Source organism: Trifolium pratense, linkage group LG3, assembly GCF_020283565.1.
Source record: "Trifolium pratense cultivar HEN17-A07 linkage group LG3, ARS_RC_1.1, whole genome shotgun sequence".
Taxonomy (NCBI): domain Eukaryota; kingdom Viridiplantae; phylum Streptophyta; class Magnoliopsida; order Fabales; family Fabaceae; genus Trifolium; species Trifolium pratense.
Window position 1 is genome coordinate 43,637,552 of NC_060061.1, and position 15,330 is coordinate 43,652,881.

Genomic DNA, 15,330 nt, shown 5'->3' on the forward strand with positions numbered 1-15,330 from the left:
GAACGTCATTGGCTTTGGCCACTTCATCATCCCTGTTATATTTGTATTATTGAGGCAAAAGTGAGTAAGATTATTTCGCAATTTTATATTTTGCATTATGGTGTGTACCACATCAAAAGTCAGTTACTTGGGGGGCACGTTTTGTGGGCGTTTACTCTTTATAATGCTGTTCTCATGAAAGTGAGAGGATTGGGCGTTTACTCCCTCTAATCTTTTACTACTATAAACAAGGTTGTCAGAACCGGACCGGTCATCGAACCGGCGAGCTCACCAGGTTCAAGGTTTAATTGGTCGGACCGGGTTCAATCGGGGTCGAACCGTTTTTAAATAAAGATATATTTTAATTAATATATAAATAAATATATATGAATAATTGCTCAATATTTCATAATTTCACACAAAAAAAAGATAAAATATCGCAAGTTAAAATAAAATAAAATTTATAATTCAAACCAAATGAAAAATAGATTAAAAACAAAAACCTTTTCGGCTTTCCTATTCCTACGACGTCGTTGTTTTGTTTCATATTTTTTTTAAAAAAAAAAATTAAAACGACGTCGTTTTGCCCTATTTTTTTTTTAAAAAAAATAAAAATCTGCAAAACCGCTTGAACCGCCCGGCCGGTTCGCCGGTTCGACCCGGTCTAACCCCGGTTCACACATTTTTTTTGCCGGTCGGTTTCCTATCCATTTTTTGCTCAAAACCGAACCGTTTTCATGATCGGTTCACGGTCCGACCGGTCCGACTGACTGGTCCGGTTTTGATAACCTTGATTATAAATATAATAATTTGCTTTTGAAATTTATGTAATAGTTGATATTTCTGTTCTATATTTTAATCAAATATATCAATTATTTTATGAATTTAAAATTTTTAAATTTTTTATATTAAAAACTAGAGGGAGTAATAGAAGTAGATTATTTGTTTTGCTAATTTTAATTGTTAATGAAAGATAAGTTATTGTGAAAAAAAAAATGAAAAAGATGCTCTAATTATTAGTGACGGAGTTAGAAAATTTATAAAATTTGAACAAAATCTTAGTTTTAAATAAAAATTTCAATTTTATTATAAATTAACCCTTAAAAAGAGAAAAGATAGATATAGAAAGAAAAAAGTGAGAGGAAAAGATTAGAATCGTGATGTGTGATATGATTTCAAAAGGATGAGGGAAGAAAAAGTAAAACTAGAATCAGCAAGAAACACATGTTGTGTTTAGTTCTATCATAAATGACTTTTCTCAATTATAAAAAAAAAAAAAATGACTTTTCTCATTCTTTATGCTTTAACATGTTCATATAAACGTGATTGACACGGTTGGGAGATGATTAGAGATGGTAATTGAAATCATACATTTATTGGAGAGTTGATCCTCGCTTCCTTGCATTTGCATATGCGTTCGTCAAGTCAACTTAGCTTTTTTGAAAGTTAAATTGTGCTCGTCAACCTTCAATTAACTTTTTTTCATTTTTTTAAACTTAAATATTATTTTATATTCATAATTCAATGGTCTAGATTCTAGATACCACATTATTTTCTCAAAAAAAAAATTTCCACATGAGAGAATCGAGTTACTTAAATATTTGAGTAATATATCCAATATTTATTTCATTTTTGTTAAACTCATGAAAATGCTCCTCTTTTTAATTCAATTTTTTGGACTTTGTTTATAAATTTGTTGTAAATTTGATCTCTGCCAATATTTTTCCACTAGCTATATTAAAATGGTATTTTCTTATTAAAAAAAATTGATTTATTTTTTCAATACTAAAATTAATGATAAGACATCGCAGTTTTTATGATAAAAGGCATGAGTTGAGACAAAAATTCCAATAAATGTAATAATAGAGAGGATAAAAAAGTTCAACTTAAAAATAGTAGCCCTAAAATAAAGATTCATAATATTAACTTTATATATATTATAATTTTTTTAATATTTTATTGTTTTAAAACGAGACAACTTCAAAGAAACTACTTTGTTCCAAATTAACCATGTATAAGTCAAATCATCATTGACCGCTGTCCGATTCAACAAATGTTAATTTTGTTAAAATAATATTATATTTTTATTTAAAAAAGAGGGGTAAAGAACAAAGAAGTTTGGATTCCAAAAAGTATGTTTAGGCAGTTCTTTTGCTGAGCACAACAGAATGAAGAGGAATTTGAATCATTTTCTGGCATTCATATTTAAATAGCGGACGTTATAAAAATGAGAAATTTGACACTTCTATAATTCTTTACTTAAGTAGCGGACATGTAAAAAATTGAAATTTTCAGAATTTTACATTGTACTCTATTTAAGTAGAGAACTGCGTTAGCTACTTGACTAGCTAATACCTCATATTCATATAAAGTTCATCGCACGTGTCCATCTAATACAAACAAGGGCATACCCATAATATAAAGATCATAATCTCACAAATTCACACATATTGGACAACAATTGTATCAAGTACTTATTAAAGATCATCGTTTAAGCATAGAAGAATTGGATAACCAGACAAGTCACACATGATATCAGACATTAAGCATATTTTTCATTGACCAACAAGACTTCAATTTAACTCTACTTAACGTTGTGCAACTTGAGGGATGAGATGAACGAACACACACGAATAGAGTACTTGATCTATTTATATGAGGTGTTAGCTAGTCAAGTAGCCACTACAAGAATCCTCTACATTACCTACAAAAAATTTCGTGGGAATAGTGCCCATTTTCGTAGGAAATGTAACATTTCCGACGACATTTCCTACCAAGAGCTTTGTAGGCAAAAACCTGACTATTCCTACAACATTTCCGACGAACTTTGTAGGAAACGCATTTGTGTCAGTGGTCAGCATGAGTCAGTACATTACCTACGAAATTTTCGTAGGAAACGTATTTGTGTCAGCTGCCACTTTAGTCAGCATGTGTCAGCACATTACCTACGAAATTTTCGTAGGAACTGTATTTAATATTTAAAAAAAATAAAAATAGCTATTTTCAGCAAAATTAAAATAAAATATTTTAATTGAAAATGAAAAAATTAAATTAAATTGAAAATAAAATAAAATATGTAAAATTATGTAATGGATTTTATCGTAATATTCAAGATATAATTCAAAAAAAATAAATTAATATTTAAATTGTAGTTTGAAATAAGATGGGCTTTACAAATATTATCACTAAAATATTTACACAAAAATAAAATGCAAGTGTCCCGTGAAAGGTTGTTCCTCCTTCTTATCAAAGCTTGTTGAAGTAGCTCTTGCACATTGTTATAGTTGATCTGTTTGCATCTCCCTCTGAACAATTTCAAAATCATATATTAGTCACCACACACATTATATAATTCTATGTAATATAACTATCGATAAGCTCCTAATTTTAGTAGAATTCAACAAGCTTTATTGCCTAATTAAATTTTGCTTTCATATTATATTTCTAAGATGCATGATGCATAGAGTCCTAGACACTTGGTTAAATAGATCCAAATCTTGTTTCCCAGCGACATGAGCAAACTTAAAAATATAAAATATATATGATATAATATTTATGTGGTATTAGCCTCACCCATGAAGCCATACAACACCAACCAAGCCAGATTCAATGATATATCTATTATGTATTAATTATACATATCTCTCTACATATAGATTGTCCTATCAAATACTAATAATATCTAAATTTCAAGAACAACAACAACAATAACTTGGATTTTTCATACCTGAAAACAAACTTTTAACTTGATTTCATTTCTGCAATCGAAAAAAATAAATCAGAAAGAACATAAGTGACTAAGACAGTGCCAAATTAAACAAATGAGAAGAAAGATAAGAGAAAACAAGAGAGGGAAATAACCCACTTCACTACATCGCTGGTAAATCATCACCATTGAGTTTCTTTTCCGCGACCCACACTGAAAACACGAAGCCATATTTCAAAATCTCAATCATTTTGCGATTTTCCGGTGTGGTGGTTGTGTTTTCCGGCGCGGCTGTCACTGGCGAAGGTGTTCCAATCTTGATTTTTTTCTTTGTGGGTTTTGTAGAGGAGAAGGAGTAGAGTATTTATATGGTGTTGGTTTTTTAAAAGACAGTCTTTCGTGATCTAGATCTAACCATGAAGATGACGGTTGAGAAATTTCAAAATATCTCCGATCTAAAACTAAACTTGACGGGAAATATATGAGAAGGAGAAAAGAAAGATGGTGAAGGTTGAACAGAAATAGACGAGATTGTGAGAGTTGTGGTGGTGGTAGCGGCGGCGGCTAGGTTTGTTGAGAGGATGAGATATAGCTTCTCAAATCTTCTTTGGTAAAGAGAGAGAAAGAAAATAAAAACTGAATTATTTTGTTAAAAAAATTTACAAATAGACCCCTTGTTGGGTCTGTAAACGAGAGAGAGGAACTGATATTGTGTTTTTTTGTTGTATTTTTTTTACTCTTTCATTCTCTCAATCAAATTACTCCTACATGACATATAAAAAATTCTACTGTCAAAATGTTTTGTATCATATGTTTTGATTTTTTAGACAGTCGCTTCTAATTTATTAATTCTATTTTGAAAATGCTGTCTAGCAAATTTTGATTTTTTAGACCGGTTTTAATTTATTCGATGCTTTTAAATAATAATAGTCCTTTTTAATTTATCCAATATAATTTTATTTTTCATGATTTTACTTGATATTATCGATTACTATTACTATTACAAGTTATTACTGATAAAAATTTACTACCGATTTTGACAGGAGATTTTGAATTTTATCAATCTGACCGTTCAATATCACCTAATTGGACAAACAAACAAATTAAAAAAATAATTTTGATCATCGGACTCCGGATGTATAGACAGATCGTAATAACAGTCTCATTGAAAAACTAGTTTTAATGAAAGAGTTTTGAAGTTTGACTAAAACTACCGATTTTGACTGAAGATTTCGAATTTTATCAATCAGACCGTTCAATATAACCTAATTGGACTAACAAACAAATGAGAAAAAGAATTTTGATCATCGGATTCCGGATGTATAGACAGATCGTAATAACAGTCTCACTGAAAAGCTAGTTTTAATGAAAGAGTCATGAAGTTTGACTAAAACTACCGATTTTGACTGGAGATTTCGAATTTTATTAATCAGACCGTTCAATATAACCTAATTGGACTAACAAACAAATGAGAAAAAGAATTTTGATCATCGGATTCCGGATGTATAGACAAATCGTAATAACAATCTCATTGAAAAACAAGTTTTAATGAAAGAGTAATGAAGTTTGACTAAAACTACCGATTTTGACTGGAGATTTCGAATTTTATCAATCAGACCGTTCAATATAACCTAATTGGACTAACAAACAAATTAGAAAAAGAATTTTGATCATCGGACTCCGGATGTATAGACGATCGTAATAACAGTCTCATTGAAAAGCTAGTTTTAATGAAAGAGTCATGAAGTTTGACTAAAACTACCGATTTTGACTGGAGATTTTGAATTTTATCAATTTGACCGTTCAATATCACCTAATTGGACAAACAAACAAATTAAAAAAATAATTTTGATTATCGGACTCCGGATGTATAGACAGATCGTAATAACAGTCTCATTGGAAAACTAGTTTTAATGAAAGAGTCTTGAAGTTTGACTAAAACTACCGATTTTGACTGGAGATTTCGAATTTTATCAATCAGACCGTTCAATATAACCTAATTGGACTAACAAACAAATGAGAAAAAGAATTTTGATCATCGGATTCCGGATGTATAGACAGATCGTAATAACAGTCTCACTGAAAAGCTAGTTTTAATGAAAGAGTCATGAAGTTTGACTAAAACTACCGATTTTGACTGTAGATTTCGAATTTTATTAATCAGACCGTTCAATATAACCTAATTGGACTAACAAACAAATGAGAAAAAGAATTTTGATCATCGGATTCCGGATGTATAGACAGATCGTAATAACAGTCTCATTGAAAAGCTAGTTTTAATGAAAGAGTCATGAAGTTTGACTAAAACTACCGATTTTGACTGGAGATTTCGAATCTTATCAATCCGACCGTTCAATATCACCTAATTGGATTAACAAACAAATGAGAATTCTTTTTTTGATAATCGGACTCTGAATATATAGACAGATCGTAATAATATTCTAATGGGAAACTTAGTTTTAACTTATTGATAGTAATTAATGTTATTATTATATTAGAAGTAGATAGAAGTAGATCAAATATTTTTTTTGTTTTCACCACCAGTTTAATCTGGTTCTGACATCAAGTGGTACCAACCCCTTTCGAATAGATTAAGTATTATATTTTCTTTATAAGATGATGTAAAAAAAAAAGTTGAAATATGGAAATAAAACAATTTTTTGCGTTACCAATTTTTATTTTTTTAAAATAAAACAATTCCGACGAAGCATTGGTAGGTAATGTTTCTAGGAATCCGTGTGTCATATAAACAATTTTTATTTTTTTAAAATAAAACAATTCCGACGAAGCATTGGTAGGTAATGTTTCTAGGAATCTGTGTGTCATATAAACAATTCTTTCTTTTTCTGTTAAAAAGCACGTGACTGTTACAATATATTTTTATTTTTTTAAATAAAACAATTCCGACGAAATTATTCGTAGGAAACGTTTCTTGGAAATAACAATACTCATAAAGTACATTTCCTACGAAAAACTTGTAGGAAATGTTCCTTGAAAGCCGCACCCATCAAAAAAATGCTCATAAATGGTACTGTTCACCTACAAATTCAATTTTGGTAGGAAATGTTCGTCGGAATCGCAAGGAATTCTTGTAGTGAGCTAACTTAGTCCTCTACTTAAGTAGAAAAATGTAAAATTCTGAAAATTTCAAGATTTTATATATTTGATGCTTAAGTAGAGAATTGAGTTCGATACTTAAATAGAGAATTGCATGGGGTGTCAAATTTCTTATTTCTCAATTTTATAACATCCACTACTTAAATAACAAAAGGATAAAAAATAGAAATTAACCAGACACGCAAGAAACACAGAAGGAAATTCTCTCTATATTTGGGGAATATGCTTGGTGCATGCACCCAAGAAAACTTCTCTTTATATATAGTCACAAATGCCTTAAACTAATTAACTTGAGTTGATTGAGAGTTCATTTCCAAAGTAACCATGGGGTTGGAGCTTCATATTCTCATATCAACCCTTGGTTTTCTCTTGTTCATAGTAATCAAAATTACATGGAAATCAAAAGCTAAGAAAACAAATTCCAAATTGCCACCAGGACCAAGAAAACTTCCACTCATAGGGAACATCCATCAACTTGGAGCCTTACCTCATCAATCCCTAGCAAAATTAGCACAACAATATGGACCTCTCATGCACATGAAGCTTGGTGAACTTTCTTGCATAGTTGTTTCATCTCAAGAAATGGCTAAAGAAGTGATGAAAACACATGATCTCAACTTTGCAAATAGGCCTCCACTTCTTGCAGCAGAAATAATCACTTATGGATATAAAGGAATGACTTTTTCTCCACATGGATCCTATTGGAGACAAATGAGGAAGATTTGTACTATGGAGCTTTTATCACAAAAGCGCGTCGAATCTCTTCGATCACTAAGGGAAGAAGAAATAGCAAATCTTGTCAAAGATATAACTTTGAGTGAAGGGTCACCTATAAATATTAGTGAGAAGCTTGATTCATTTGCTTATGGATTAACTTCAAGAACAGCTTTTGGTGCACAAATTGAAGGTAAAGAAAAGTATAGGAAACTTATGAAAGATGTATCGAAGATGGCTGGAGGGTTTTCTCTAGCAGATTTGTTTCCTTCAATTGGAATTCTTCAAGTTCTTACAGGATTAAGGCAAGGAATTGAGAAGCTTCATAAGGAAATGGATGAGATACTAGAGAATGTTGTAAGAAATCATAAACAAAAGAATTTGGAAACTAAGGACAAGGAAGAAACAGGGGAGGATCTTGTTGATGTTCTTTTGAAGCTGCAAAAGGACAGTGATTTGGAACATCCCTTATCAGACAACGTTGTCAAAGCAACAATTCTGGTTAGTACTATGTTACTACAGTATTAAAAGTCTATGAATAATATTGGAATAATTTTGGTTAGTAACATATTTCATCGTGAGTTAAGTAATTTAACCGGTTGAACTAGTTGAGTTAAGGATTAAAATAGTTGAAGTATGAACTTCAAGTTCTGATGACAAGGTGTAAAAAACAAAAAACTAACCTAACGATTAACATAGTAACAATTTGGCATTTAAAAAAAAAATCATCTATAAAAAAAAAAAAATATGTTTCATATGATTTTTTATTTTGTGTTTTGTCTCATACTCACGGACGGAACTAGATATAAGCTAAAAGGGGAGACCGCCACCCTTATAATTAGTAGGAATATACTAACCTTCTAGTTCTACGTATGTATATGGTTCGCCACCCCACCCATATGGCTCTATGTAAAAAAGACTTGAATCAGATACCTTTTTATCATATAATAATAAATTAATAAGCACTATTTTCCATACTATATAGTACTTCTTCCGTCTTAAAATATAAGAACTAATTTGATTACTGTACGTATGGCAACGTACAATTTTGATTATTAATATCTTTAATTGTTTATTAGTAAAAATTATAAAAACTTGATATTTTGAAAATAGTCTTCAAAACAAATCAAACAAGATCTTATATGTTAATATTTATAGTTATATATTATTAAAAAAATATGGTCAAAATAAGATAAGTGAATAGTATCATTTAGTCAAATGAGCTCTTATAAAATGGGACGGAGGGAGTATACTATTTATATTTTATATATTTGAATTAATAAACCACCAATTTAGTCAACAACAATGAATTGATCAAGTAATAAGGGTCTTGGTTCCCTTAAACATATGGTCAGGAGTTCGATTTCTGATCATGTGTATGGAAAAAATTCGGTTGGGAAGGGAGAATCCATCTTGTGTACCCCACAAGTTTCCTGACGGAGATTATTCATCGCTTAAAAAAAAAACTCACAAATTTAGTCTTATAAAAATTGTAATTTAAATTGTAATATCATGATAAAAAAAATTCCTCTCCCTTTTTTATTTAGTTACTGAAATCTTTCATTTGAATATTGTGATTTCACCGGAGAGACTCTCATAAAAGAAAATTCACTCTCTATTAATAATCTTATATTTTCGTCACTTGAACTAGATTCACTCTCTATTCCTCCATCCCTGCTGCTCATACGGTACTTGAACTAGATTTTTTGAAGTATTTGTGAAACAATCCCCTGGTTTGCTTTTGGATAATGGCCATAATTGAGTCAAACCGTAGATTTTTGCTAGCAAGTTACTTATAGAAACTTTTTGATTAATTCATCATAACTAAATTATTTTAGTTGTCTATAGGTTGGTCTACTACTTTTTTTCTTTTCATAGCAAATCTCCACATGGTCCTTTCAAATCTTTTAATGACACCATATCTAATGTACTTTCCTTAAGAAATATAACAAAATCATATTGGGCCTTTTGGATGACAAAAATGATAAGAAAGAAAAGTTTGTTCTTGAAATTGTGAGCATGTTGGAATATATAGTTTCTGAATGTTACAAATTGCCTAGTATATTTCAAAATTTACTAAGTTTTAATAAGAATGGAAATTTCATAAATTTCTAGTATTAAAGGCTATGATGTTGCATGTTAAATGTGTCATTTTACGTGGATCTCACAACAATACCACAATATTATTAAAATTTGTTTGCATGGGATAGTAAATTATGGATTTTTTTTTAATGGTAAAGATATGTATATAATTTATGGATTTGATGTAATTATGATTTAGACACGACTTCATAACAGTATGCTATTCATATAACTTAATTCAAATAATATAGTTTGAGATGTCATAGTTCATAGTTAAGTTCTTGCACACCATTCTTTGTATAAAAAACATAGTTGTGAATTTAAAAAAATATATTTAATATTATAATTTATGTCATGTTCTTTTTTAGGATATCTTTAGTGCCGGAAGCGACACCACATTTACCATTTTAGAATGGGCAATGTCAGAATTGATTAAAAATCCACAAGTGATGCATAAAGCACATGTTGAAGTAAGAGGTGTCTATAATGAAAAGGGGTATGTTGATGAACCAAATCTCCACAAGCTCATATACCTGAAATCAGTTATAAAAGAAACGATGCGTTTACATGCACCAGTTCCATTGTTACTTCCAAGACAATGCAGTGAAAAATGTAAAATTAATGGATATGAAATACCAGTCAAAAGTAAAGTCATTGTTAATGCATGGTCAATAGCTAGAGATTCAAGATTTTGGATCGAAGGTGAGAAATTTGTTCCAGAAAGATTCATTGATAGCTCAGTTGATTACAAAGGTGTGGATTTTCAGTTTATTCCATTTGGTGCTGGAAGAAGAATTTGTCCTGGTATGATGTTTGGTATTGCTAACTTGGAAATCTCACTTGCAAATTTACTTTACCATTTTGATTGGAAAATGCCAAATGGGGATAAGGCTGATGAACTCGACATGACTGAATCGTTTGGATTAACCGTAAGAAGAAAACATGATTTGTGGTTGGTTCCCACTATTTACCATAGCTCATGTTAAGGGCTCGTTTGACCCAGCTTTTTTTAGAGTTTATACAATTTTTATATATTATTATAAGTTTGTCAAGGTAGTTTATGATAAAATATTTTATAAAATTACAATTTTCACTAGTGTGAACTTATAAAATAGTATAAAACCTAATTTATATTGCATAAGCTATTTGTATAAGCTCTAAAAAAAGCTGGGTCAAACACATCATAAGCCTTAAGAACATAAGTAATATAATGTTAGTGAAAAATAATACAGTATATGTAGTGTTCTTTTACCGTAAAAATAATATATGTATAGTGTTAATGTTATTTTTGTTAAGTGTACTTTAATCACTCCCTGTGAATTTCAACGCTAGGTGTTATTCTTAGTTGACAGTACTTAAGAAAGGCTTAGGATCAAAATGATTAATATGTAGAAAGACTTAAGAAAGGCTTAGTATAAAACCATTAAAATATGTAGATATAAAATTAATTAATATGTAATAATATGTCATTAAATAGTACTAGCATAATTAACCTTTGGAGAATCAAAATGATTCAAAGACTACATGTATATATACACACTTGAGACTATGAAGTAAGGCAGGTCAATATTCTAACAGTGTGGAAGAATTGGATGGAGATATAGTTGGATGAATGGGTCGTGAATGAGTCGGTTTCGTTTTAGTGCGTTAAGAATATAGATAGTTAGGGAGTTAGTTACTCCAAATAGGTTCTATAAATAAGCTATTTCATTGTAATTTTTACTCATTTTTTTATCAATCTACATTCATTCAATATGAATGTTTATGGGTATTTTCCTCATGAATACTCTTATCCATTCTATCTTGCTGACATCTATGATCTTTATCCTTCGATTCTATGATTCTTAATATAGTGATTGCAATATTTAATAATCAATTGTATTGATAAAAAATACAACCTTAATCAATTATTTAATGAGGAACATATATGACTCTGTGCATATAACTGTGTTGATAGGAATATTGTAATAATATCACCACAAGAAAATCTCATTTTGTTAATTAATATTGTTGGGAGCTAAAAGCCCTCAACAAGTTAGAAAAATCGTCAATAAATATATTGCAATTAAAATTTAAGTTTAAAAGAACTTCTTGATGGCTAGGGGCCGCCAACAAATGATGCTCGTTTGAAAAAAAATTGACCAGGACTTCTAGGTAGTTTTTTTTTTTTGAAGGAGACTTCTAGGTAGTTGTGGACCGCCAATAAGTGGAACGATTTCTTTTATTTAAAAAAGCGGGATTAAAAAGAAAGTGGACCGCCAGATGTTTTCTCTTCCCCCCTCCCATGAATCTTTTATACCCCCCAATATTCCAATTTTGTCCTTGCAGAAAAATTCGGTTCGCAGAAACCGAATTTTTTCTAGTGCAAATTCAGAGTAAATTTCGGTTTTTAGAAACTGAAATTTGTTTTCAAGGCAAAAAAAAATTTCGGTTTCTACGAACCGAAGTTTTTTCAAGGGCAAAATTGGAAATTCAAGGGGAATAAAAGATTCATGGGGGGTGGGAAGAGAAAACATCAAGAAAGTGAGCATATCACTTCTTGTCGGTTTGGGCTGCCAACAATTTTCCAGGCCCATCAACTAGTCTTGACCGTTGAACACTTCCTGGCAGTCATTGGCCACCAATAAAGGAAATTGCTTTTTAGGCCCACCTATTATGCTCCCAGCCCCCCCATGTTCACCATTTTGCCCTTATAACCAGTTTGGTACCTGCAACCCGAAACCACATATCTTCCTTAAATTGGCTTCGGTAGTTAGAAACCGAACTGACAAAAATTCATGGAATTCAAAACAAAATCAAATTCCTTGTTCAACATCATAATCACACCAACAGAAGATGGAGCAAGAAAACAAGAGAGAATAGTTTGAAATCTTACTCCACCTTCAATTTCATCTCTAACTCCAGCTTCAATTTTTGAATCTCATCAATTTTATCTCTAATCTCACCTTCAATTTTTCACTTCATCAATCTGTTTGGGTATGAAAAGATTTAGATCTGAAACTTTGTTTGGAAGAAGAAAACGAGAATGAAAAACTAACTTATGCAGTACGAGAGAATCGATAGGTTTGGAAACCATAGATTTCCTTCTTCTGCCATGCCAGGACCATTGATGTCCCTTCTTCTTCCTGGTGTTTCGGTTCGTAATTACCGAATCATAGCGATTTTGGTTCGTAATTACCGAACCAGAGCGATTTCGGTTCGTAATTCCCGAATCATAGCGATTTCGGTTCGTAATTACCGAATCATAGCGATTTTGGTTCGTAATTACCGAACCAGAGCGATTTCGGTTCGTAATTACCGAATCAGAGCGATTTCGGTTTGTGATTACCGAACCAACAGACATGCCTCTGCTATCTTGTTTGCAGTTTGCTGGACTGGTTTTCCTTGCAGTTTGGGATTTCGGTTTGTTTGCAGTTTGCAGTTATGGGAAGTAAAAGTTGTGGGTTAATCAAGATGATTCAGATAAAGATGCAAGAGGATATGCAAAGAAAGAGCAACAGAGTGAAAAAGAAGAAGAACGATGGTTGAAATTGGAGGGTTAGTGAGTCATTGTGGTTGGAACACTGTTGTTGAAAGTGTGAATGTTGGATTACAAACAATGACATGGCCTTTGTTTGCGGAACATTTTTTTAATGAGAATATTGTGGTTGCTGTGTTGAAAATTGGTGTTCTTGTTGGGGGCATGATTTCGGTTTCTACACTACGAACAAAAGTGAATTCGGGTTGTAGAACCCAAACTGAACTGAGACCTAAATTTAGGGGCATTTTGGGATTTTTGGGGGGTTTCAGAGCAACTAGGGGGGCCTAAAAAGCAATTTTCACCAATAAATGTCTCAAAAATTAAAATGACTAGCTTCTCCCTCTTTCTCTATATTCATCCCACTTCAAATTCATTTCATATATTCATTCTCTCTCTAAATTTTATCTCACTTCTCTCTAAAATTTTCAAACTTCTCTCACACTTCTATATCTTTCAAACTTACTCTCAATTTTTTTTCATTTCTCCATCTAAAAACTTGTAAGTGCTTATACATTTAAATTTTGAAAAAGTTTAGCTTATTGATTTATTATTTAAATAAAATATGTATATATTTCAATACTATTTTCTTACAATTTTTTTTTTTGGGTACAATCTTACAATTTTTATTTAGGAAGTGTTGATTCAATTCTAGTGTTCATCCAAGTAATAAAGTCAGAGACTACTCAGCGAACCAAATAAGTAATGTAATTTTAATTTAAAATAATATTTTTTATTTACACTTTAAAACTTAGTAATATTTTTTAATACTTGGTAATTTTTACTAACTTTTTATTAGTAACTAGTGTAACTAAGTTTAGTAAAGTTAGACACTAAGTTTAATTTATTAGTGTTATGGATCGGCTAAAGCCCAGCTTACGAGAAGGCCCATCGAAATAGGACAAAACTATGCGCGTGGCAAACGACCACAGAAAGGACACAAACGGGCATGAACTAAAGGTGAAGAGCTTATAACTGTCCTCAATTGCCCGTACGAAAGGACCCCACGGTATTGTAAGCCCTAATATTCTCCCATATAAATATGTTCATACATCAATCCCTAGGTATGACATTCTACACCTCCATTTACACTATTTTAGAACCTCTTTCATATACTGACTTGAGCGTCGGAGTGCCAACATGATTGCAGGTACCATTCCCCTTCCAATACAAAGGCCGGAATCGTCAAGCTTACCACCATCATCGACACTCTACCGCTAGCTGAGACATCACCGTTCAGAATTCGACGTTGTCAGCTCACATCCCTTCTGAGCAACCAGTTCAATTAGTAACTTTTTTTTACAAAGAATTTATTAGTAAGTTAGTAATAGTCATATTTAAGTTTAATTTTTTTTACTTCACAAAAAAAGTTTGATTTTTTAGTATTAAATAAAAAAATAAAAAATCCTTATTGTTATTATTTTTTTTATTATTGTTATTATTATTATTATTATTATTATTATTATTATTATTATTATTATTGTTGTTGTTGTTGTTGTTGTTTTTTATGCAAATTATTATTGTTATTATTATTATTATTAGTATTATTTTATATACAAAAATCATAATTGTATAGAATTGAAAGGTCTCATCATTTGTTATTACTACTAGTTTATCAAACTTTCTCAATTCCTTAATCATTTAAACCTGACAATTTCTCATAAATCCCTCAATAGTTCTTCTTCTTCTTCTCATAAATCCTAAGTTCCAACTTCATCAATGTTATGGCTATGTATGAATTTTTATTTTAAATTAAATAAGTGTGTTTTATACAATTTAAGTGTAAAAAATGTGTCACAATTGTGTTGAATTGTATTAAAAAAAATTTAGATTTCTTTAAAAAATGTAATCTTTTTTATCAAAAAATTATTTTTAATTTTATGAACAATCCGTGACCCGTTAATAACGGGTTAACTACCCCACCGTCAACATGAACCCTAATTTCCTTTCTCTCTAACATCCGAAGCTTTCATCTCCGTTATCTTCACCTTTTCAAATTGCAAACACCTCAATTACTTTCTCAAGTTGAATTGCTCTGTCTCCCACCGTTGTTCACGTCTTGTTTTGAGGAAATACGCATAGCAGGATTAGCAGCAACAAATATTTTTCTTCTTCAATAACCCCACCGCCGCACAAGGCTGAACAGATGCATCCCGTACAAGACAACAAAAGATGAACCGTCACCGCCGCCGCCGCCGCTGCAATCTGTAACCCC

The 15,330-nt window shown here is 31.1% G+C and overlaps 1 protein-coding gene and 1 long non-coding RNA gene across 2 annotated transcripts; one reads left to right on the forward strand and one right to left on the reverse strand.

The window, feature by feature from the left end:
* Positions 1–2,686: 2,686 nt before the first annotated feature.
* On the reverse strand, positions 2,687–4,371 carry LOC123912965. Its single transcript, XR_006811494.1, has 4 exons — positions 3,845–4,371; positions 3,707–3,737; positions 2,851–3,284; positions 2,687–2,804 (listed from the first exon to the last, which is right to left on the reverse strand). It is a non-coding gene; the product is annotated as an uncharacterized LOC123912965 (long non-coding RNA).
* A 2,652-nt stretch (positions 4,372–7,023) lies between these two features.
* LOC123912966 (cytochrome P450 71D10-like) lies at positions 7,024–10,880 on the forward strand. Its single transcript, XM_045963560.1, has 2 exons — positions 7,024–8,017; positions 9,967–10,880. The coding sequence occupies exons 1-2, from the start codon at positions 7,127–7,129 to the stop codon at positions 10,582–10,584; spliced, it is 1,509 nt and encodes a 502-aa protein (XP_045819516.1). The 5' UTR covers positions 7,024–7,126; the 3' UTR covers positions 10,585–10,880.
* Positions 10,881–15,330: the final 4,450 nt, after the last annotated feature.